The sequence below is a fragment of the Oryzias latipes genome, chromosome 24 (assembly GCF_002234675.1).
Source record: "Oryzias latipes chromosome 24, ASM223467v1".
Taxonomy (NCBI): domain Eukaryota; kingdom Metazoa; phylum Chordata; class Actinopteri; order Beloniformes; family Adrianichthyidae; genus Oryzias; species Oryzias latipes.
The window spans coordinates 16,057,104-16,083,431 of NC_019882.2; the positions used below are offsets into that span (position 1 = coordinate 16,057,104).

At 38.1% G+C, this 26,328-nt stretch overlaps 1 protein-coding gene across 14 annotated transcripts in view; it reads left to right on the top strand.

Annotated features, from left to right (window-relative positions):
- The first annotated feature begins 3,118 nt into the window (after window positions 1–3,118).
- epb41l2 (erythrocyte membrane protein band 4.1 like 2) overlaps window positions 3,119–26,328 on the top strand; it is a 46,648-nt gene continuing 23,438 nt past the window's right edge. For 4 of the 14 annotated variants that reach the window (XM_011491900.3, XM_020714540.2, XM_011491898.3 and 1 more), the window contains exons 1-9: window positions 3,130–3,330; window positions 16,182–16,420; window positions 16,531–16,716; window positions 17,390–17,650; window positions 21,569–21,673; window positions 21,964–22,006; window positions 24,472–24,547; window positions 25,619–25,715; window positions 25,853–25,977. In XM_011491900.3, coding sequence (XP_011490202.1) covers window positions 16,196–16,420; window positions 16,531–16,716; window positions 17,390–17,650; window positions 21,569–21,673; window positions 21,964–22,006; window positions 24,472–24,547; window positions 25,619–25,715; window positions 25,853–25,977 — 1,118 coding nt within the window. In that variant the 5' untranslated portion in view covers window positions 3,130–3,330; window positions 16,182–16,195. Of the gene's footprint in view, window positions 3,331–13,103; window positions 13,315–16,179; window positions 16,421–16,530; window positions 16,717–17,389; window positions 17,651–21,568; window positions 21,674–21,963; window positions 22,007–24,471; window positions 24,548–25,618; window positions 25,716–25,852; window positions 25,978–26,328 lie in introns of those variants that run through there. The other 10 variants (XM_020714537.2, XM_020714535.2, XM_020714539.2 and 7 more) reach the window with 8 other exon arrangements.

A 26,328-nucleotide genomic window follows, 5' to 3' on the forward strand; every position in this document is an offset into this window, starting at 1 on the left:
ACGCTACTACAATAGATCAAAAGATGATGGGGGTGGGACTTTAAAGCTGATGGGTCCAAAACAGAAGAAACTAGAGAGAATGTTAGATTAAAGCTCCAGATATCGTTGTTTTTTTGTTGTAGGTTTTATGCAGATTTCTTTTCCGATCAGGTCAGTTTCAAAGGATTGCTGGGTGATAGCTGAGCAGACTTTAATCAGAGTCCTGGCTGGACAGTAGTTTGGCTAGTGGGCAGAGATTTGATGTCCAGATGGCTTTGTCAGAGTAATTCCCCCTCAGAAGGGCTCGCCTCTAATCCTCCAGAGAATCTGAACTTGGTTGATCTCATGCTTGGATGTGGGTTGAACGGATTGCTTCTTGTAGCTTTCACCGTGGGAAGACGAGCGCTCCACCAAGTCTGATCAACACTGATGACACAGTTGGGTTTGATGCAGGTGGAGCAGAGAAACAGGTAAGCAAGATGGGAAGACTTCAGAGATCAAAATGGTTCAGCGGCTGATGCTTCGCTTCCGTCTGAATCTCAGCGTGGGAACTTTTTCTGCAGTGTGGGACCTTTAATGATCAGGTAAACATTAGGACCTTTTAAAAGCAAGGACAGGCGATGACACTGTAGTTACTTTGGAGCTGTTTAACTTTTTAGCAGGTTTGTTTCAGGGCTGGGGACAAGGTGGAACACTGCAAACTACATTGAGGATGTGACTTTCATTTACAGCCTTTTTAAAAAGAGGCAATTTTATGTGTTTTTCTCTTTGAAATCATTTATTGACAGAACAGATTTCAGTTCCTAGTCATCGTTATCATAATTGGAGAAAATCTGAAGATAATTTAGGATTATTTACTAAATTATTTACTAATCCTTCATTGTTTGGTTTGGTTTGTGTGGCTTTAGCTGCAGGTGGAAAATTAAGCATTTTTTTTTTGCCTTTTCTTGTATGTTTGTGTGTGCACACCTCTGTGGCCTCCTCCGGACCCACGCATCATCGCTAACGGTGAGTCCAGTGAGACACAGTCCACGTTCACTTGACAACAAACCCTCTCTATTTCCCATCAAACTCTTTTTGTGGCTCAAAAGTCTTCAATTGATTTGTCTTGGTTTTGATCTTTACAGGGTTGTTTACTTCTCTTGGGTAGATGTCAAATCTGCATGCTGCCTTGCGCTCTAAGCCAATTACCTGAGCTTTTTTAATCTACCGGGAAAAGTGAGGACATGTGTGTGGAAGTGTGCAGCCATGTGTTACATAACTACAAGTCTGTCATTCGCGTGTGCTTGTGTGAGTCATGTAGAAAAAAGAAATCGTGCTGTTGCAGAAGAATCAAGCAGAAACAGTCCTATAATGTTTAGTGATTAAGGATCTAACAGTTGGCTATGACATACATGCACTTAAAAAAGTAGATGTCATTACTTTGTTTCCATAAATGAATATTTGGATTTGTCCTCCAGGAGAAAAATTCTGATCGTCAGTTTTCGACGGGCATTGCATTATGAGGATGCAGTAAAATAGACAGTTGAGGTGCTTTTTTTCCCCTAAAAGTACTGCAGGTTTTACAATAGTCTGAAGTTTCGCAGCATTTATCCCTATTTTAGTTTGCTTTGTTTTATATGTATATTGTGTAGACTAATTGTATTGTAATTACGTTATACCAGCCGTCTATAAGATTTATGTAAGTTTATATTAGACCAAATATAAGAATAGATAAAGAACATTAAAAAAAGAAAGAAAAGCCTCTTTGGAGTGAGAACAAACTTAAAGCATGCAAAGATTAAAGTAAATTTAAACTGATTTTGTTTTAATTCTACCAACAGATTTCTGATTTTGTGGGTCAGTTTAAAAAAAATCTGTTATTACATTTTTCTGCAAAGGCAAAGTTGCATTTTTTGTCTTTTGTCTGGTTCATTGGAAATCTCTTACATTGCTGGCAAGCATTCAAATAACTTTTTCTCCAAAGTGAAAATGCAAAAAGGACATTCTTCCTTTTGTTCGGTTGTACTTTGTTTCTGTGACCGCAACAGCTTGGTAAACTATTTAAACTTGAACTACTTGTTCAGATAGGCCCACATTTGCTCTCTTTAGTGTTAGTCCTTTTCCTTTGAGGACACTAAAAGTTATCTATACTATACTTTACCACCAGCTTATAATCAATCTGTCTGATAAAAGCTTTAAAAGGTGTTTAACTGCATCAGCTCTATAATGCAGGATTCCAACAATAAACAAACAGAGAACATGAAAAATGTGGTTTGAACCACAAACAATACACATTTTAATGTTTCCAACAATAACTGGCTTCATTTAAAAAATTATTTTCTACTAAAAATTATCTAATATTTAATGTTGAGCCATGTTATTTAAGGACACGTGGAATGCATCTGCCTTCCTGGCAGCAAATATGCTACACCTCCGCTGTCTCTACTTAATTGCACCTTTCCTAGTTATCTTTGCTTTTATTAACAGCAAACAAAGATTATGTTTGTCTTTGTGGGTGGATGAGATCTTCTTAGTTCAGTATCACCAAGCTAGACTGATGCATTTCTGTTCTGCTTCTATTTAAGGTACTGTCGGGACAGTTTTAATTTAAATTTTCATTTTGTTTTGACATTATGTTTTATTTTGTGTTTATTTTAAAAAGCAGCGGCACAACAAATTGCTTATGTATTAGCTTACATATAAATCAAAAGTTATAGAAAGTACACCAAACGTTGCAGTATTTAAGATTACATAGTAGTGCATAAAGATGAGTTCGATGCAATCTTTTTATTTTATTTTAGTCCTTCATGGGAAAATCTTGAAAAACTACACAAACTGTCGTAAAATTTACTTTAAATTGACCAAAATTTTTATATTCCATTTAGGTCTTAACTTTAAACTCAACTGGTTTGTGATTTAATTTTAAGTACAACACTACAACTTTAGTACAAGTTATTATTTTATTTTATTTTAACATTGCTATTACTCTCAGATTCAGAATATTGTAGTGACACAGTTTGTCCCGAAGAGGGCGGTGTCTCGCCTTACCGTCATCAGAGATCCCTCCGAATCAGAATTGAAAATTGTGACCAATCAAATTTCACGATGTAATACAGTATTTCCTCCATGTCCAATGAGAGACAGCCAAACAATGTTTTTTCACTGTAGGGGGCGGGTCTTGAAGGTGATAGACACGTCTTCTCAGAGGTCCGGCCAGACGTGCAGGGTTTGACTGTAGTTGAGATTTCAGTGGGCTGAGGTTGTGGGACAAACAAAATCTTTTGAAGAGGAACAGATTTCCAGTGTGCGTTGGAGTAAAAAAGCAAATCATCGCCGTGTGCATCAGCGGAGATTACAACTACAACACAGGTATATTTGTCTGAAGTCACGTGATACATTTGCGGCCGTTTCTAATTTTTTTGGGATGCTATTTCTGTTTAAAATACTCGGTTTTCGTTGCTGTAAAAGGGGGGGGGGGGGGGATAAGGGAAATACACGAGGTATCCTAACGGAGCCTACGATGTTGAAAACAGCCTTCGGCTTCCCGCTGAAGCCCGTTATGTAGGAAATGTGGTCATCATACCACCTTGTGTGTGACTGAGTCGCTTCATGGCGCCTATCTTCTTCTCCCGTGTTATCACGGTGATCATCACCTCAACCACCTTCCCCTGCCTGTCTCGTGCGTTTTGCTCACGTGCTAGCAAAACGCTAAACTAGGCTCAGCTTATGGGCGGACATTCGTCTTTGAGGGGAAAGATTGAATTAAAATGTTTATTATAGCGGTTTATGGTAACTTCTTTTAAATTCCTGCCTACGTAATATTGCGTCACGGATCAAGCAGACATCCCGAATCTCTTTCTTGATGCTAAAAGGGAAACCATCAGTGTATTTATGTATGTTAAATGACGATTTCAATGTCAGTTTATGAATGAAATGACAGTTTTTTGTGCTACGTGAGTGGTATATTTTGGGAAAATAGGGATGTGGGGACATGGATATCTGGGAAATATAGTAGTAGTCCCATGAGATTTCTTACTGAACTCAAAAGGCGGTTTCTACTTCCATGGACCAAGATGTCTGTGCGCACATCCAGTTTTTTTTTTAGGGTGGGGCTATTAAACATGATAGCCACCCTTTCAATGTAGTGGAGAATACAGAGTGCAAACTTGTTTTTCCTTGTTTGAGCAGATGGCAAATGCTCTATTAGTCTAATAACTGCTGCTCAGAGACTGTTCTGGCTTGCATCTGTTCTTATTGAACTTCACTGAATGCATATGAATAATAATCAGAACTACGATGCATTAGAATAAGCTGAGAATTATGCACATTTCCTTTCAGATATGCAACTGAGAGAACATTAAATTTGCATTACTTCTCCACATGATGCACCAGGATTCTGCTGAAATCTTTAGATTTGGTGTGTTTTCTGCACAAACCAGCTTTTGCATATTTAAATATTTTTGAATCAGGAGTAGACGAAAAAAAATGCTGTTTGAAAAAGCTTTGAGATGTGACGTAGGACCTACAACAGCTAGCAACCAGCTTTGTTATTCTGATGCATTTACGTACAGACACATAGATCCATGTACGTCTTCATTCTGAGATGGCATCTGACTCAAAACTGTACGGCTAATTCGCTCCAATATTGCTTGCAGTTTGTGTTGCACCGGTAATGTTAGAGTGAAGGTGTGAGGGGCTGCAAGCTAGCTGGAGAGAGTGTAAACAAAGGGATGATGGGAAATTGGGTGAGGCTTACTCCTCGCCAACAGTCCCCGCCCACAACTTAGAGGTGAATTTCTGATGAACAACACTATATCCTAGAAAATGATTTAGGCTAAAAACAGGACTTTAAGAGTGGGAAGAGGTAACAATAGCCATACCAAATTTAATTGACAGATTTCGTGATCTTTCTAAAATTCTGTTTTTCTTTTTTTCATTTTTAGTGAACCGGTAATGCAATTTGCATTAATGGAACATTCATTTGCAGTTATAAACATTGAGATATTAGGATTTCTTTTCTTTTACATATAGAACAAGTTAAAGCTCTCTTTTTTGTTATTTTATAGTTTTTTCCCCCTGTAAATTAAGTTTTACTTTAAAAAAGTTAATGAAATGAAGAAATATTAATGGTGTAATGCCCAGAGCTTGATGCATGTATGTCTCTAGAGTAGATTTTTCCTGTCAGGCCCCTCGCTGTGCCTATACTTTATCTATAATCATCAGTGCCATGTTCATTCAGTGAGTCTCAGGATGAGCAGAACAGTGGCAGCTCTGTTAATTTCACTAATGAGAAGCTTTAATTGGATGTTCTGGTGGAGAGAGTTTGCTCATTAAATGTTGCTGAAACTTACTTTGAGCTTGTCGAGCTGAGTTCATGATTGAATTATTGTTTCCTTCAATAATACATTTTGTTGAGTGTTTTTATTGCATAATATAATAACATATTCTATTCGGCTGTCACACTATAACAGTGAGTGGTATTTTTTGTGGGTAGAACTTGCAGAAGCAGGTTTTTATTAAGATGGACCGCTGTTAACACGATCTCATCTTTCCTCACTTTTCCTTTGTGTGATCAACTTCTGATCCTCTAGTGCTGAAATGCAAAAGTCACACAGTGAATTTAACAAAAATGGAAAAGAGAAGCACAGGATGGTTAAAAGGATGCAAGTCACAGGAGAAAGTAGACTGAGGGAGAGCCAGGGATGGAGGGGAATGATATTGCTTAACCATTCGGAAGGGCTATGGGAACATCCTTGTGTGTTTGATTGTGTTCATATGTGTTTTTATGGGGGCGCTGTTGCGGGTTCAACAGGAGCAAAGCGTGTCACATTAGCTCAGACACGCACAGATAGACCGACTGTCCCATTTAAGTTGGAATGCTTTTAGACCGCTTTCCAAAAAGAACTGTACTCGGTCCAAAATACAGACCTCCTGGACAGTGCCAGATTCCTATTACTCCATCATGACTTCAATGAGTTGTTTTGCTCAGAACACTTGTCACATATTGTACGGTGTAAAGGTCAGCGGCGATGGGGCAAAGATCAGCCTCCAGCTTTGTGGTTTGTGTGGTCAGCAGACCACCTAAGGTGTGTTTTTCACAAAGAGAAGATAGGAGAGACACGGATGAATGAAAGCTGCAATGTTGTGCTCCGCTTATTAGAGACAGAGAAAAGTCTGGGGTGGCCGAAATGTTGAGGCGGGTACAAAGAAAGGTGGGTTGAGAGGTTGGGGTGGGGTGGTGAGGACAAAATGCGAGGAGGAGGTGAGGTCATCTGATTCAATAGGGGTCAAAAATAATATCAAAGGCCTTCACAAGGAAAAGTACAGTTATCCCCAATTGTGTCAAGCAAGCAAGCTAAATAAAGTTAAGGACATTGAGTGTGAAAGTAAATTAGCATGACAGAAGTCCGGCTTTATTTGTGCTTTGATAAGAGGGTCCATTAAGGAAGAAAAGAACAGTCCTCGTGTTTGATGGCAACATTTCTCATCAGTAGGGAAGACGGAGAGGGCAAACAGCCTTCCCCAGCATGTTTCCAGCTCTGAAAGAAATGATAGAGTAAAAAACAGAGACAGAGCGTGGGCCTGTGGCTCTGGCACCGCGCCATCCATAGTTAAAAAGAGATTAATCAGAGCAGGGTCACATTCTCACAGAGAGAGGCTGAGCAGACCAGGGCAGGACCAGGCCAAGCCTTCATCTTTTTTTTTAAAGCCACAACAGAGGAAACAACACACTGAAATATGTCATTTGAAGTTTTACTTCTTATACAGTAACTATCTGTGGCATATTTCCTATGAATTTATCAAAATTCGGCTCTTCAAAGAACAACAACCAGAGTTAGCATTTTACCATACATGTTTACATGTTTAGGTTAAAGACCCACTTCAATAAAAATCATGTTTTTGATGTTTGTAACATGTTCTTGTCGCTTCTTTCTTATATTGGAAGATATATATTTGAGAAATTTAGGCTTAAAACTGCATTTCTGAGTATTTCTTTATTCAGATCACTGTGAATCAGGAGCAGACGAAAACATGCTCTTGGAAAACCCTTGTGACCTTGGTTGCTACAGTCTGTGGGCTGCAGGCTCTCTGCTCCGCTCCATTCTGATGCATCCACTCATAGACGATTAGATCCATGAATGTACGTCGTCTTTTTCCTCATCCGAGGCAAGCGGACATCTGAATCAAAACTGTACGGCTGGATTGCTCCGATATTGCTCGCCATTTTTGTTGCACCGCTAGTGTTTGGTTGGGGGCGTGTGAGGCTGTAAGCTAGTGGGAGAGAGTCCTAGAAAACGACACAGGTTTTTTGATTTAGTTGAAAAAAAGCATAATCATCATCAAAAGACTACTATGAACGCTTTGAAAATAAGATGACTGGAGTGGACTTTAAACTTTTTTTCAGTTTTAAAAGAATTTTAAATAAAACAATACTGTTTGATTGATATGTCAATGAATTAGTCATGTAGAACCATTTCAGCTCTCTTAATTAAAATGGTCATCTTGGGGTTTGGAATCAGATTTAAGAAAAAAATACTAGTGGGAGGACAAAAGGCGGTGAATGGGAGTGCAGATCTGCTTACATGTTCTCATTTGAAGCTTTAGAGAGCTTCTTAAGTTTCTACAACTTTTCATCAGGAGTGCAAGGAATACTAAAACGGCGTGGGATATCTATTTTATATCCTTGTTCAGACATGTTTTATTTATTATTCACAGAGCATTTTTCTTATTGCTTTTAAGCTTTTTTATCCCACAAAGTAATTCTAAGACCTATTTGTTCTGACTATAGGGATGGTACGTTTGTTTAAAATAAATGTCAAACAGAGGATATTTTTTTTACAGTGGCATGTTTTTTGTTCTCTATATATTTTGGACTAACAAGTTCTTAAATTCATTGCTTTCTCGCCCATACATGCACCATGTAGCAAGGCATCATTCCTTTGTGAGAAAGCTTCATTTGCATACATTTTTATGGTTTACCCGGACACATCAGTGACGTTTACGGATGTTTTCTCCTCAGTCATTTCCTGTTTCTGACATTGACAGGTCTCACATATACTGAGACCTGCAGCTTAAAAATGAAATTTGGACGGAGATGGAGTGATGGGAAATTGTCACAGAGAAACAAGAGGAGGGTTACTTCCTGTTTCCTGGTTAAAGGTCAGAGGTTGCTGCTCTGGAATTTGCAGAGACCAGATGCCTAAATATTCCATCAAATCTTGTCATTTGTTATTTTTGATAACAACTGACCGCTTGTTTGGATTTCACAGAATGTGAAATAAGTTAGTTGATAGACTTTGAATGCAGTGTGTCTTCTGAATGATGAAACGGAGGAAGATTGAGAATTTCCTGATGTTTCTAGAGAATGCTCAACTTTGAGAGTCCGATGTTAAAGAGTGAAGGACTTTCCAAAGTTTCTGATGCTAGTTTTTCTGTTTTTCTTTTTGATTGGACGGTCACGTCTGCAGCTTGCCCCAGGCAACTGTAATAATACACCACAATTCTTATGAAGTCATTTGTTTTGCAAAAGCATCTATCATTACCACCCTGGATGGGATGCTTTCTGTTGTAGTAACACCACACCCACTGCACTGGCTGAGCTCTGCAGTTTCAATGTCTGCCATTGTCCCCTCGTGTCCTCTCCCCACGCTGCCCCTACCTGCTATTTTTTCTTCTTCTCTTCTATTTCATCAGTTTTTCCTCTGTCTCCTAGTAAAATGCCACTCTTCTCTTGTGAACTTGTGCAACCCGCCTGTTCTTTGTCCCCGACATGCACACACTGTCACTCACTCTCACATTCACACAGGCGAGGAAGGGACTTGCGCCTGGCTGCTTTAATCGCTGAATAGGGGAGCAGTGAGGTTAACAATGGTAGTTTTTAGCTGACCCATTAGTCACAAAAAACACACAGAGGGACAGAGAGATGCACTTTATGCTGTAAGACAAAAGAAAATGCTGAATTTGAATGGGAACGAGACAAATATCAACCTTAAGAATTTTAGTTTTTTTTAAATAAAATGAATGGTCCCAATTTAATTTAATTTTATTTAGTTGAAGAAAAAAAATTTCTTTGACAAAGTGATTGATAATAATCAAGTTTTCTTTTATGACAAGTCTGAAACTGATAGAGAAGATTTTTAAATGAACTTTAACAGAAAATGGCAATATGTTTTCTGTTATTCCTCAGAGCAAAGCAGTGAGAGCTGATGCTGTTTAAGAAAGGAGCTCTGGGCCAGATAACAGTGATCGTGAACTGTCAGTAATGACACAGTTACAAAAGTAATGACATGCTGAAGGTCGCTAAAGTGTCACGTTGAGATGGGCTTTCATTTAGAAAGTCCTGCCTCAGAGCAAAGAGGACATGTGCAGTTTGATGGCAGTGGAACGTTTAGAGCAGCGACTGACAGCAAGAGGAAGGGATGAATGGATGGATGGTCAAGCAGACAGACTGACAGACAAAATACACAGGGATTATCCTTTGTGTAATCCTCAGTTTGAGGGTCACAGTGCTGTGTAAAGAGACGAGGCTGTTCCAAATTTTCACACTGCCAGTGTTTGACTGCATGTGTGGCCAAAGATAATTAAGTCCGTCATCTGTTCTGCTTATTTTGTTATAATTGTCGTAGGATGTGTTCCAGTATCTCAAAAGGGTTCTTGATGCTCTGTCTTGCATCTGCCTTGTCTTTTGTTTGTATTCATGCACGGCAGATGGGAAGATGGTGAAAAGAGCATCACAGATTAGGATTCAGCACTCTTTACATATGGGGTTATTTCAAAAATGAGCCTCTAAAACAATCAGAATTTAGTCCATAGAGCAGTATTTCTGGAAAGCTATTGACAGCATTTTGGCTGACCACGTGCAAGTCCCAGAATTTGATTACTTCTTTTATTTTATTTGAATGTTTGTTTTCCATTTGAGTTTGTATAAATGCAAACAAATGTGATAGAAATTAGATGCTGTTGGCTATCATTGGGCTGACATTGTGAGATGCTACATCTGTGAGATGCAGACTGAGTGAAATAGTTTTCTGTATTTAACCTTTATTGTCATTTTTGTGATGATGCAGAAGACAATGGTGACATTAATCTGATATCATGTGTTGAGTAGTTTTTTTTGCTTGATACAAAATGCCTTTCCAAGGGAAATTGTACTAGGTTAGACCAAGAAACACATTTGTACATTGGGTCCATTGCTGTCCTTGTATGAACTGCAGGTTGACACATTAGCAGATGGAGGTCGATGAGAACATTCACTGAACAATGGCCTATTGTCACCTTTAACTGAAAGTGGTATCTTATTCCACGGCATAGTATTTCTTTGTACTCCTTCTCAATTTTCGATGACTTTTTGCAACAACATTTTGCTATAATGAACTCAGCTCACTATGAGAAACTGAGACGTTGACCTTCAAAAAAAGAAGTTCAATTTTAGTTTTAAAATATACCGTTGCAGCAAACATCTGGAACTGAAGAAAAATAATGTAAACGTTAAAAGCTGAAAACGAAATGTTTTTAAATAAAACTGAGTACAATATTCCCTTTGTGTGGATACCACTGGTAAACATTGATACTAATTTAAGAAGGATCTGTGGTATGAAGGTTCCTAGATTGAGGCATCAAATAGGATGTGTGAGGAAAGATGGGAGGAATCGGTAGAAAACAGCTGTTGAAGTTCTGGTTGGTTCAGCAGGAAATATTTTCTGTAAATCTGATGCTTTTTTAAATGGGTTTAGACATGGTTATAATCTCTGTTGTTATCTACGCACTCGTCTACTAATCTGTATTTTTGCTGTGGTAATCTCTTGTCTCCATGGGGATTTATTGTTGTAGTCCATGAATGCCCTCACCATGGAAACCACTTCCGACCCCCATTATATCCCATAGAGAAGGGTGGCTAGAAAAGTATATATGGATTTGTATTAGACTGACAGTCACCATATCTCTTTTTTACTAGGAAAAGGTAGGTTTAGAAAAATATTGACTTTTTTCTTAATCAGTATGTTTTTTTTACTCTTTTGCCCATCTGTTTGAACGTTCTTGGGCTCTCTGACCATGCCAGGATCTGATGAGTCATGAAACCCAGTCAAGCAGTAATAAAAAGGAAATGAAAGAGCTTTTGAATGTCAGTTTTTTGTGCTGGTGTGTCAGAATCCTAAATTATAATAACCTGGTTGATACAGATCAAAATAAGTTTATTCTAACAAGCCAATAAAAGTTTGACCTGTATGTTGCTGTCACTTTTGGATAAAAGCAATTTTATTTCTGTTCATCAGATTGGTTGGTTAGCACTTCAGACAACTAAATTAAACAGGCTTATTTTGATTGGTTGATTCGTAAATTTTGGTTGCTCAGTTGGAATAATTGGGGAATGCATTCTTCACCCTTCTGTAATGTGATCAAAAGAAGAGCACATTTAATATCTGTGTTGGTTTTTTGAAGTGGTTGGGTAGTTAGTGGATTAGTAGAACCATAGCTGCTTAAAGAGGGTTTCACTGTAATCAGAACATTTCTATAAATGGTAAAACCTATCCTGCATAAGGTGGTATAAAACACACGGTAGAGCAAGAAACAGCCTGCTGTTGAGTTCCTCGTGTCTAATGTGGTCAGTGAAGCTCCATTACTCCAATTTATGACTGGCAGTTTTGTTTTTACATTTCTTTCAAACTTTGATTCTCTGTTGATATTTAGAAACTAAAAGAAAGCTGTACACCTTGTATAATTTTAAAACTGTTGAAATTTAGGACGGTAACAAATACCTAGCAGTTTCACTTTGTGCAGTCAGATCACTGGTTTACATCAGAAGTATTTAGGGATACTTGGTTAACTCTGTCAAGCTGCCTTAAACACACAAAAAATTTCTGTTTTTCATGACCTAGTTGGAACTAATGACGTGAAAGGATAACTAAAAATCTATCTAAAGGCAAACCCAAAAAAGGACAAGCTTGGATCAACATTTGATGTTAACCTCCATCTGCTGGGTTTTCTCTTCTTCAAAACTCATCTGTTTCTAGGAAGAGTTGATTCAGTCACTTTCATCTGTCACTTTCTATTCTGTTGAGATCCCTAATATTAAACATGCCACAGGAATATCTTTCGGCGAGAAGCATTCAACAATGGTCATCCATTTTTAACCAAGGGCCTAATGATGGGAACCACTAGCACTGGCCACCACAGATGCCTTTGTGGCTCATAGGCCACTCACTAGGGCAGATGATCAGTGAATAGTTCAAATAATCCTGCCACGTTTTTTATCCGTGTACTTAGTCTGGAACTATTCTGTGCACTTAGCTCTAAAACATTCTTCATAGTTGGAGGAGATTTGGGAACTTTGTTGATGTAGCCTCAATCAACTTTTACGTTTTCTTCTTGTTACAACTATAATGTTACAGCGGAACACAAAGACAGGATCTTTTCTTAAGATACAAAAAATAACTTTTTATCTATACAGATCTGTCAACTTAAGTGTAAAAAAAAATCCATAATCAAAGAATGAAAAAGTCATATTTAATGCATTAAGCGTGATCACATTGAATTTAATCGTATGTGTTATGCACACACAATATCTGAGGAACCTCATTGTTTCATCAGATACCCTTTGATTCCATTGAAGATAATGGTATTTAGTTAACGTCACACATTGCAAAAAAAAAAAAAGAGAAATTATAATTATTTGCATAAAATATCATTATTAATATTTAAATTATGCAATAGGTATCTTTTTACATTCTAATAGGGCTAGGTTTAAAATAAAAATATTGGTTTTCCAATGAAAATTTAGAAGATAAATAGCCTTAATGAAAATATATCAAACAATACATGAAATTAAATCACAAACTTCAAAAAATTCTGGATTTTCCTTTTTATTTTGAATTCCTTGAAATGCATTGCCTTCTGTTGGTGCTCAAAGTCTCCCACCTCTTTTCTGAGCAGAGAAAATAGTTAGGAAATGTAATCCACAATCATCTTTACTACTAAGTATGTGTTTTAAAGTTGTTTTGCCTTTTTGTTTTTCCCTTTTTACTGCTTTCCTTCTTTTTCTTCATGATCTCCACCATATCAGAGGCAACTAAGTCTCTCTCCCTCTGTCCCTCCCATTCTTTTCTGTCCCGTTTTCTCTTAGCTCTAGTCCCTGTGGAAACCAAGCTCTAAAGGAGAGTGTAGAGGAGAGAAAATGGCAATGACAGCTTGTAGGACAGCAAGAACTTTACGATAGATGTGTTGATAGAAAGTAGGATGGCTTATAGAGTCATACTGTCGGAAACGGTTATGCAGTAAGAGGACAAAAGGGAAGGAAAGGTTAGAGGAAGTGTAAAGAAAGTGCAATTAAAAGGAGAGCGATAGAAACAACAGCAGGTAAGAGTTAAAGTTCATCCTTTTATTTAACCACTTATTTTCCCTTTTTGTTGTTGCAAAGAGACAATCAGGCGTAATAGTCCTTGTTTCCAGTTCTCTTGCTTAGTAGAGTACAAGTAGTAAATGTTGCTGCCGTAAAATGTTAATCAGTGCCAAACAACTATATAAAAGGTTAATTTTTTATCATAAGTTACTTTGTGTATCAAATGTGTAACAATATCTTGAAACGCTGTCATATTAGCTGTGGCTCTAAGATTATTGATCAGCTTTCTGTTTCTTCTGTCGCTACAGCAAATCACTGATTTGCCCAGGTGGTTTTGCATCTTTTTTTCTTTACGCCGGATGTCCTTCCTGACACAACCCTGTATTTCCAAGGCACAGAAAGACCCAGATAGGCAGCAGTGCGAAGGGTTTGCCTAAGGACCCTCACTGGATTTTGGCTCATTGCATGTCGTGGGGAGTGAACACACGTTTCATCCGTGACAGTCCTACACCCAACCAACAGAGTTGGGGTTCAGTTGACTGACACGATTAAAAATGTAGTTTGTTTTCTCACTTTGTTGGTGGCTTTTCTGTAAATACATGTATTTGTATTTGTGAAATACTATAATTGTGATGGCTAGATAGATAGGTTGTAATATAGTTCTCATGTACTGTGGGAAGAAGTGAGAGAGGTGGGGGTTTGGTATAGATAATGCAAGTAGTCAATGGTGGTAATTGAAAAGGGGCCTGGGAAGAAGAGTGAGATGGGTGCCGAGATCTGCTAAAAGAAGAAAAAGAGGTTCTCTGGGTTAAAGAGAAGAAGAGAAATGAAGAGACAGGACAGGGAGAAGGGAAAAAGGAGAGGGTGAGTTGAAGTGGTTAGAGCTCCAGAACAAGGTTCCTGGTGTTTGACAGTTGTAGGGAATAAGGGTCGGTTTGATGCAAGCCTAAGCTGCCGTGACGGAGCTCCACTCTCACGCCAGCTTGCACAAACACTGCAGCCCAGGCCATTGAAGAAACACAGCATGTCTTACAAAAATAAGAACTGCTTCTCATAAGTCAATCTGTTTAACATTTCTACATAAGGATCGGTTGTAGAAAGGATCGCGGTGTGATTTCAGTGCAATTCCTAAGGCTGTTAAATCAGGAAACAATGTTATATATACAGTGTTATGTTAAACATCTGCATGTGCAAGATCACATGCAAGATCTCGCTTTCCGAGCCCCATGTGACACCAACCATACTTTTACCGGTAATTATAAATTAAATGTATATTATGCTATTTGTAACATTTGGGATGAATTTGTTTTTGATATAGGCAAAATACGACTTTGTCTTTAGTATTTAGAACCACTCTGTTGTGGTCTTTGATGTGATAATACCCTGCAAATTTAAACAGCTTACCTAATGACACTTCTTAGACCTACACACCTCTGAATGAAGTCATTAAGACCTCCTCTAGTTTAAAGTGTGTTTTTGGTGTTTTATAACATGTTCATATGGGATTTTTTTTTTTCATGATGGACATACATGAAGAAAATTAGGATTAAAACTGTGTTTTTGAGGAATTTATTCAAATCGTAGTTATTTAGGAGCAGGCAGAAAAATGTTGTTTGAAAAAGTTTGGGCTTTAAAGGGGCTGTAAGCTAGTGGGAACGAGTGTAAATATCTTTTTTTTCCCTCATCTTTACGTAGGAATTTTCTCCTCTACTGCTTCTGACATCCAATTGCTACCCACTCATGAATGAAGTACTTGAACACTTAAGTCAGGTACTGCGAGGGCTGCCTTTGCTGGTATCAGCTGTATCTTTTATGAGCGATCTGTGAAACTGCTGGTATTGTTGCCTCTTTAATAATACCTCCACGGACACCTCTTTCCATCCATCTCTCCTCCTCCCCGCCCTGCTTCATTAGTCGGTCATGCGTAACCTGTTCTATTTCTGTTACAGCCCCCACCCCGCCCTACCCACCACTGCAGCACTGTTGATGTTCAGCCGTGTCCTCTATTATTGAAGGTGGCGGGGCATAAAGAGGGAAAGTAGAAGAGCTGTTAGGATGGTCAGAAAGTGAAAGTGCAGACACAGTAATGAACACCAAGTACAAATGATGCAGGAAAAGAAAGGAAATGTCTTCTATCTAATTAAAGGAAAGTTTCTAATCCAGCTGTGTGATTCATTTTTATCCTGATGCCTGCAGCTATGTTGGGGGAGAAACAGACCTCAGGACACAGTGCCTGCAGGAAAACACCATTAGTAGGGAGATGTCCACATTTTTATCTCCGCTTCTTCTTGTGGTTGATGTCAGTCGTGTTGTGTTATCAGTAAATTGGTGTCACGTTGGATGAAAGAGACTTTAGCTGTGATGCGGTGTGAGGACAAGGCTGCCAGAGATATTTGGGTTGAAGAGTGTATGTGTGCTGACCACAGCTGCAGGGTGAAACCAGTGACTCAGAGAATAAAAAAGTAGTTTGTCAGTTGGTGTGGATAAATGCTTGTAGCCAGCTGTTGAGCTGGGCTCATAAAAACTTTAATTTTTTGGTCCAAAACCTTTCCAAAGTAATGGCCTTTTGACGAGACAGTCCTGAATTGTCTTGTCTGTCTCTTTTTCTCACCAATTGCTTTTGGATGGTCTTGAATTATTTAGTAAGAATCTGCCAAAGTGTTTAATTGCATATAAAAAGCATTTAATCTTCTGTAGGTGTAAATCATTATTAGAAATTCCAGCATGCTATTTTGATTTTACTCTTATTTTGCATCAGAATTTTTATGTTTTAACTTAAACACCAAGACAACAGAGCTCATAACATAAAATTGAAACATGATATATTATCTTGTAATTGTTTTTAACCTTAGCTGTCGCCTCCATTACTCTTTTTTTCTTAAAGGTTGATTGGTCACCATGACAACAGAGGCGAGCTCTGAGACAGAGGTGAAGGAGAACGCGGAGGAGTCTGCTGCCCAGCCAGACCAATCAGAGAAGGCAACGCAGGAAACCCAGGAAGTATTGAACACTGAGGAAGAAGATAAAGAAAAAGGGAAGGTGAAGGAAAAAGAGGGGAAAGACGGCAAAGGAATTTCTCGATACCTGCCAACATGGCTTAAGAAACAGAAGTCTCTAAGCCAGGTACGTTTCATTCATTCCTAGTTTTTTGTTGAAAAACAATCCCATGAAGAGTTAATGTACATAAATTGAGTTTTTCCATGTATTAAATACTATTTTCTAACCCTGTGAAGACCTCCCCAACTAAGGAGACTCCACCCACTGAAGAACCCACCAGCAAGGTGACAGAGGAAGAGGAGGTCTCTGCCCCAGAAGTAAACGGTCACGCCGAAGAAGCAGAAGAGAAGGAGGAAGTAAAGTCGGAACCAGTGAAGGAAAAAGAAGTGGAATCTAATTCCAACGGCAGTGCAGACACTGAGGTAAAGCTAGAACATAGCGTCGACACATCGGCACACATTCAGTCGCACAACTTATTTAGCTGTGCTAGTTTCAACTAGACCACAATGTATGTTTACGCATCTTCCTTCCCTAGTTTGTTTTTCTGTGCTTGGAGAAGGCCTTAAATTTCCCTTTAAATAGTATGCCAATAACAAAAACAGTTGAAAGGGGGAGTGGGGCATACCTTAAAACACTTTGGGGAGATGCAAGAGGGCAGAATACATTTTGTTTACAATATTGAAAGCTAAAAAAAATAAGGCATAAAAGATGCAACAAATCTCATAAATATGTAACGAGAAATAAAAGTTGGTGTTAAATAAATGTGGTTGAGCATTTGGGAAATAGAAAGTAATAAAAGATATGGATAGCAACTTAACTTCTACTCGTATGGATACTCTTGTGTGTACATGCACACCCATGAACTCATCAATTCATACATGAAGTCATTTAGACCCACCCTGTGACATCAGCTCTTAAATAATCAAAAAAATGCTTGTTTTCCAGCCTGGGATGGAAAATTACACCCAAAGAGAGAAAGCCTGATCATTTTTTTGTTTTGGTTTGGTCAAACAATTGGGATTTCCTCCTTTAAAAAATAAACCTAAAACTCTTGTGAACACCTGTTTAACACAGAATATGTCATTCTTCTTGCAGCCAGCCAAGGAAGAGAAGCTGGAAGAGAGTGTGCAGACAACTCCAGAGGAAAAGAAGGAGACAACAAAGGAAGCAGACGTAGCAGAGGAGGAGAAGAAAGGCCAAGAGCAAGAAACTCAGGCGGAGGCCGACGTGCAGGAAGGGGACGGCCAGACCTCCATTTTTCAGTCTCCTTTTCGTCTCGTGAGGAAGCCCAAGATGAAGGTGGTGGTGTGTCATGTCACCCTTCTGGATGGGACTGACTTCAGCTGTGAGGTGGAGGTAAGACTGCAGAAAGAGGTTTTTTGGTCATAGCTTAAAATAATTGAATATGGCATCATGTGACTCCCATTTGTCACATGATGTCATTGCCACTAGGATCTATTGTCTCATCTTCCTCAGAGGGACTTGTTCTCATTGTTAGGGTGCAGTTTAGGGGATAAAAGCAGGGCACGCTGCAGGGGCTTGTCTGCTGACTTCAACTTGTGTATCCACACAAACGCACACCCACCAGGCAGATTAGAGTGGTCCCACCAGATTAGATTTCTGCATCTGTTAGTCCCTAACTGTCACCTGCCACAGACCCCCTACCCTACCAGAAACCTTTACATTAAATATTTAATGTTATTGATATTTTAAACCATTCCCATTTTGCTTATATTCAGTGGAAGTTAGTCGAATTTGCTGCAGGAGATCTGCAGAAGATAATAACTGATTTATTTTTTTACAGAAAGGACCGCTCCACAGAGCACAGCAGTTTTGGGTTTGCAGCTTGACAGTGGCAAACCTGCAAGTCTGCAGGATGCCAACGCCCAACGGCGTGCTGTCTGCGAGTCATTTGAGTAGCTGCTTTGTGTCACAACAGATAACGCTGATCCTGCAACTCACTGCTATTGTCCTGTAATGCGCACACACACTCTGACAGACGTGTCCGTCCATCCCTGCCTCCACACGCTGGCATAGTTAACATCGCGAGAGGGAGAGCTGCACAATGCAGTCCAGAGATTATAATTTATGTTTTACCCCTGTGAGTCTGAAATACACAAACAATATTCCACATCCATACAAACCTACATTTATTCTGTCATCATCTGTTGTTTCTATTAGCACCTTCTTTATTGCAGTTTAATGATGGAACTGACATGTTTTGGTGGTTTGAATGAGACTGCAGATTAGGCCTGCACAATATACCGCGAATTTATCGTTATCGCGATATCCAGCTCTGCAATATGCATATCGCGAAAGACGGTGAATATCGCAATAAATCATAAACCCATAATGTGTTAAAACAATCTTATGGCAGCTTGAAGCATTTAACGCATCAAATAAATCCCTTTATGTTTTGACCAATCAGATGGACGCCTATTATGTTAGACGATTGTCACCTATGTCGATGAGGGTCATTTGGAGTATAATTTTTAAACTGTTGCAATGAAATGGGAATTATGTTTTTGGTTATTTTTCTATTGGTTTATATACCGCAAATTATATCGTTATCGCCATATTGATCACTTATATCGCATATCGCAAGTTTTCCTAATATCGTGCAGCCCTACTGCAGATGGACATTTGCTGACTGTCTTGTGGATTTATTTAGCTTTTGGCCGGATTCCAGTCTCATGCCACTTTGTGGTTTTTTCCGTTAGGTTTGATTTTTACTTTTACTTTTAGTTGCTTCTGATATCACTATGGCTTGGTACTTTTACTCTTTTGAAATGATCACAATATGTTTTCTTAAAGACCTACTCTGATAAAAACAATATTTAGCATGTTTTTGTGCCATTTTTCTGATGATAGAGGATGATATTAAGCTTGAAGTTGCATTTCTGAAAGGTATTTTTTTTTTTTCAGTATCTGTGAATCAGTTACAAACGAAAAATTGTGTTTGATAAAGTGCGAATTTTCGATATAGAAAATACGCCGGCCAGGTCACAAGCTTCCTACTCTAAGATCTCAGCAACTCGGAAGTAAATTTCTTTCAATCTACTGCCGCTCTGCAGAAACTATGTCCTAGAGGACCTTAGCTAAAACGGCATAATCATGATTAAAAGACCACTGGGAACACTTTGAATAGAAATCAAAAGCGGATCTTTAAGCTTGACAGAACATTTGCTTTGAATCTAACAATATTTGTGATCTTTCATTTATCAGTATTTCTGGCAACACCAAGCAGTTTGCTGAGAGATGAAACACATTTTTCTCATCTGAGAAATGACATCTGCTGACTCAAAAGCGTCCAGAAAACATCCTAAAACGCTGAAGGAGAAAATCGCAGGGATTATCATCTGGAGTAGGTGTTTATTATGAATGTAACCGACCTCTTCTGGAAAAAGAGGCTTTCTCGCACTTAACTGATGGAGGAAACACAGGCTCCTAGCCTTAAGGCACAGAGTGACACTCCTAATGTGCGTTATAAAGTACGTTATGGTACAGTTGATAGGTCTAAATAGAAATAAAACTCTTTATGCTGAGCATTATTCCAATGTTCTTTAATAAATGCTTTACAAAGCATCAGAAATGTTTCTGAAGGGTTTTTGATGAGTAAGGATCGGTGACAACCTTCAGCCGCGACGGTATGGGGGTGGTTCTCGGTATTCGCTATATAGCCCTTTTCTACCTTGCTTTAAGTTCTAAAGAATTCTACCGTCCCAGTCCCATTCACCCATGCACACACATTCACACCCTTATGACGGTTCTGCTGGCGAACACTGGCACCAGGAGGAATGTGGGGTTCAGTGTCCTGCCCAAGGACACCTCGACACATGAGTGGGCAGGGCAGAAACGGAACCTGGGATCCTCCGATCAGAGGTTGACCGCTCTACCACTGTAACATATTATTATTAGTAGTAGTTGTAGTAGTGATCTTGTGGATAATATGGAGGTTCACAGTCATTTTACCCAATTTTTAAATGTATTTAAATTTATTTAGCAACCATTTTTTCAATTTCCTCCTAATCATGATGATCACCATTTGAAACACAATCTGATAAAATAAAGCTATAAATGTTCATTATATTTATTTAACCCAAGTATTGTAATTGGGGGGAAAAAAATAAAATTCCAAGTCTAAAAACTATTGGAAATCTGCTCTAAAAAAAATCAAAGAATTTTATGATATGTTTACCAAATGAAATGAAGAAAAGCATTTGTTTTACGTCCAAATATTTATTAGGAATACAATTAGAAATAAATTGAGTCATGAGAGAATTTTTTACAGTTTGATTTGCAACAGTTTAGAAAAAAAAGAAGCAGGATGGATAGTTTTTCAAATGCAACACTTTACTTGAACTTTATTCTGACATTCTTGGTAACACAGCAAGATTTATTTTTTATAGTTGCAAGAATGCTTTGACTAAAAATGAGCTAAAAAGTACAAAAAACTGAAAGTTGCCAACTTGCGGGTGACTGAAGGGGCATTTACACAATTCCAGTTTCACAAGGAATGATTCAAGAGGAGAAAAAGTGCAAAGCTAAGTGGCAAAAATATGATTAGAATCTGTTTTATAAAGTTTTATTTTGTTTTCTTTGTTCATGTAACTGAATGTATGGACCAAGTTCATTCCCATTGTCACATTCTCTGGCTCTTCACCAACACATGGATGTTGCGTCTGTGATTGAAGGAAAGTAAAATGCCACAGATGTTCCGGCCCAAAAAGAAAAATGCAGTCTTTCACGGCTCAGTGTCCGCCACGCTCGCTGCCCTGACTGTAAGCCTATGGAGCTTCTTCCCAGAGGGTGTGCTGACTCACGTAACAAATATGAGAATTATATAATTACATTACTCTATTCAATTCTTTTCCTTCTTCCCACCCTCTCTCTCTCTCCTGACCTTCTCACTCTCTAAAGGGTGCTGTTGAGGGTTTGCATTCATCCAAGCACGCATGGATGGATGCTAAACACAATGGCCGCAGCTGAATCCAGAGGATTTTACGACTAAAACTAACATTTTAGAGGGAATTTGTTGCTCAGAGACGTAGGGGCTGAGTAATAGAGTACAACTCAGTAAGACCGACCCAAAGAAACGTCTTTTTAGCAGGAGGTCAATAGGCGCCAATTAAACCTTTTCGATCTATGGTAATTGAGTGATGACATGGAGACCTTCTGTTTTCTGCTTTTATTTATTGCTGATTTTATTTATCCCAGAAAAGTTTTGATATTTTAAAATAAAAAAATGTTCACCAGTGTTTATGTTTCTCACAGAAACGGGCCAACGGTCAGTACCTGTTCTTCAAAGTGTGTGAGCACCTCAATCTGCTGGAGAAGGACTACTTTGGTCTGACATACAAGGACACCCATGATGAAAAAGTATGTTTGCTCTGACATAAATACTCTAATTGACATTAAGTTATCAATTTATGCCTATAGAATTCAATAAGTGATGTTTCTCTTATATGGTTATTCTATCAATTATTTTGCACTTATAAACAAATACGTTATTGTAAAGTCTTGTGGTCAATTTGTTTTCAGTTTGCCAAAAGATATCAAGAATTTGCTCAATTGTTTTCACATATGACATTATTATTCATGAATTTCTTGATTATGTCTTTAGTATTTCATCACATAAGTTAACTGGCCTCTGTCTTTTGCACCTTCAGTGTTGGCTCGATCCAATGAAGGAGATTAAAAGACAAATCCGCAGTAAGTTTTTGTTTGTGTGTTGGTGTTCCTTAAAGATATAAGGGTTTGCTTTTGAATGATGGAAATCTAAAAGTCAAATAAAAAAAATAGAATTAAACCAATTGATCTAATTAAATTGGAAGTAAACTGGTTAATAAGGAAACGTAAGCATGATAAATAATTTTTAAAAACATTAACATTGAAAAACAATATTTTCAAAAAATTATAGTATTTTTGGAGTATGCTGAGGTTTTGTTAATTATATGAACCCGTGTAAATATATAAATAGGAAGCCAGGTATTTTACTTTTTGTTTGTCCCACCCAAGCGCTTATTGAAAACTTAACTAGAGAAAACTCTTTTATTTTCTCCCATTTTTACATTAAAACTGAGACCGAGTGTTGTTCACAGATGGTCTGTTTGGTTTATTCAGATGTAACTTTTTCATTGTCGTTATTTTTTTTTTTAAATACAAAATTTCCTCTAAGAGGTTTTCAAGACAATAACTCACAACTTGGTCATGACAGTTGCAGTGGGCTTTCTTCCCTTTGCTGTTTATATCCTGCTCCTCCTGTTTACGCTATAATTCAAACAAGCTTTAACACTGTATAAAACCTTCCAGAACCTATAATTCAGACTCCAAAAAAACTGTTTTATGGCTATATGTGAGGGAGTACTGTTTGGGTGTGTACAGAATGTGGATTTTACACTTATTTGTCAGTGTAATTTATGTTTCTTTATTAGTATTTGTTGGCCATATTACAGTATGCTCTAGCTGTTTAGACATAACCCTGTGCATCTTTCTATGAATGTTTACAGAGGGAGAGAAACAGAACTGCTTGTTTATTTGAGCGTCTGCACACTGAAGATGTTTGTGTACACAGAACCACACTAATAACAGGTTTGACAGGGTTCTGTATGCAGTCTGCAGTCAACCATTACGTTTTATCTTCACTCTGAACTCAGCCGGCAATTAAACATTTTTAATTGGAAAGCCATACCAGAGCGTTTCAGTTATTTTGAGGGCAAAGCTGTAGTTAGAAACACATTAAACACAAGTTTTTTTTACATTTTTAAGTTTACAAAGCAAAGTTTTGAAAATACATGTTTAGTCTTATAGTCTTGAAATTAATTTGTCTCATTATTTTGTGGCAAACATGTAAAAGTTGTTTTTGAGTTGACCAGAATTAGATTAGATTATATGAAAACTTGCAGAATAACAAGGTTAGAATAGTGAGATAATTGAGGACTGACCCCTCGAAAAAGCAGTTTTCGACATGGTGAGGAATGTAATGAGGCAAGAAGGAATGCTGTAAATATCATAAATGCTTAGAAACAGATGTTAACCTGCATGCATGAGCTGTCACATCAGGAAAATGAAGAAAATGTAAAGGAAGGCAAGGAAAGAGAAGAACCATCACTCTGAGTTGTTGTAACTGAGTGGCAAAAAAGAAATACAATGTTGTTTAAAACGCGTAAAAAGAAAAGTTTTCAAAGATTTTGACAAATGACAAAAGAAGCAGTACCATTGTTTGAATTGAGTCTCGGTAAAAATCACTAAAACAGTTATTCCAACAAAAAAACAACAACAACCTTCATTTGCCTCACTATGCATATCAGAGCTCATGTCCTTTTTGTTTGTGTGGTTTTGGGGGGGGGGGGGGGGGGGGGGTGTCTACGCTCGTGATATGTGATGAAGAAATGGTTGCCATGCAACTTCAGCCTTTTCAGGCTACCGGTAAATATCCCAGATGGTGTGTTCCGTTGTCATTTTTCTGCGAGTTCAGTTCTGACAGTGTGGCCTTCTGGATGAATAGAAACAGAACAAGACTGTGTGAAAAAAACAGACATGAAATTGTGTTGCAATTGTCCTTTTTTACGATCATTTCAACAATACTACATGGTTGAATTTTGCATTGCCAGAATATGTCCATACACTACCACATTATTTTTGTGTTCTAATCTTCTTATAGTCCCACTCCGATCATCTTTTGATCTATTTTAAAAGCGTCCCCAGTGCTCTTTTAATTACGATTATGCAGTTTTAGCCAAAATCCGAAAGCCTGTTTTGTTTTCTAGGACATAGTTTCTGCAAAGGGGTAGTAGTTCATTAGAAATTGGGCGGGACCTCATTATGGATGGAGCAACCACGCCCCACCTTCCTCTCCCTTCCCCAATGCTGAGAGCTCAGAGCAAAAAACGGATGATAGAAAAAAATTTGAAAACAATTTGAATAAAAAAATACTCAGAAATGGAATTTTGAGCCTAATTTCTTTATATATGTCCTCCATCAGCAGAAAATGCTGCAAGAATTGTTAGAAACAACTAAAACATGATTTTTATCAGTGTGGCTTTTAAAAAAAAAGTCTTCTGCAACTCTCAATGTATCCCCACTCTTTCCTACTTAATCATCATAACCATCAATTTTTCCTCTTGTATTAACTTTGTCAGTGTAAATCATTCTTAAAGAGAATCGTTTTCCTCCAGGTAACAATTGGCAGTTTTCTTTCAATGTCAAGTTCTACCCTCCAGACCCCTCGCTACTCACTGAAGACATTACAAGGTAAACGCACACGCATGCACTCAAACATGACATCTTTCAGAATGGTGCAATGTGCAGCTTTGACAGGCCATCCTTGCAGTTTTACTTTATTTTTACAGCTTTTTCCACATTATTCTTCCAGCACAGGTTGGCATATATTATTAAAGCCCCTAGCAACCATAATTTTGGGCAGGTTCATCATGATAGCACAGTTGACTTTTACCTTCATGCAAATAGTACCAAAGGTTGCCAAAATATTATTATTTCTGCCAACAAATAAACAATATTTGTGTTTTTTTTAACATTTATTTTATTTTGCTGAAAAGTGAGGTGCTAAATTATATTTTCTTGTCTTGCATGAAATCAACTTTCTTGTAATTTTACTTTTTTGTGGATTGTGATATCTTTAGGAGGAATGCAAAACATATTTAGTTAGAGGTTTTCTGTATATGTACCTATTAAAAAAAGTTTGGTTAATATACATCTTTCTAAGCTTACAAAGATTGTCTAAAAGAAAAGCTGCTTTTAGTGGGTAAACCTTGACTCAGCATGCAGTTTATGATGTTTAGAACATGTCGGTTAAGTCTTAAACCAAATCTGGCCTAGAGGTCTCTTCTTTTCTTTACAAATTCAACACAATTCGACGTTTTAGCTTCATCAGTGTAACTTTGGTGCTGCTTCAAAATATGGACCTTTTCTCCTGTCTTTGGGCGATATATCGACCTACTTCATGAGGCGCTTTGAACCGAACCGCCTCCACGAAGTCAACATTTTTTGCAGCAAGAATAAATCAGTGCATAGACTGTAAAATGTTTACAAATCCTTTTATCCGCAGGACAGTTCATGACTTCAAAACATGCAAATGTATACGTTATGTAACAGAGTTTGGATGTGTCGTGGTGCAGATTAGGCCCATGTTTATCCAAAACGCACAGAAATCCAAAACACAAAGAAAAATGCGAAGCAGACTTATTCCCTAATGCAAACATATCATCTGAACCAGCAGACTGTGTAAAAGCAGAAGTAGTGTGTTAGTGTTTGGGGCTTTTTAGTCACTATTGTTCCATTGAAATGGTCCCTGTTTCCCTCCAGGTACCTCTTGTGTCTGCAGCTTCGCGACGACGTAGCATTCGGACGTCTGCCTTGTTCATTTGTCACTCATGCTCTGCTGGGCTCATACACGCTGCAGGTACAGCTTTAAATCTACTGATCTGAACTGTATGCATTCAATCATTTATATATTTTGTATATTGATGCTTTTTGTTTTTCTCATGTTGGGTTCTGGGTTGGATTTTGTTCACTAAATATTGAGTAAATGCTTCACAGGCAGAGTTTGGGGACCAGGAACCTGACCAGCCACGCCCTCTGGATTTCATCAGTCAGCAGACTTTTGCACCCAATCAGAGCAAAGAGATGGAAGAGAAGATTCTGGAACTCCACAAGTCACACAAGTCAGAACAGACATGATTTTCTTTTAAGACTCCCTTCTTGTGTTGAGTCTGAATAGGCATGCACGATATTGGGTTTTGCCATTTTCAAATGTAGTTTTAATTCTAAGAGAGGTTTGGCTGCAATGACATTTCATTTCAACTTTTTTGTTATTTTTCTTTTTAACTCAAACTAAACCAAAAAAACAAGCTGTATGTTTAAACCGTTTGATCCTATTGAAAGCTGGAAAACATAAAAGCAATTTGACTTTGGAATATATCCAATCTGGGCTTTTGGTGCTTGGTAGCAGTTATGAATGGTTGGTGTAAAACCAGATGAAGTGAATGATCTGAAATGGGATTAGTGAGGTACAG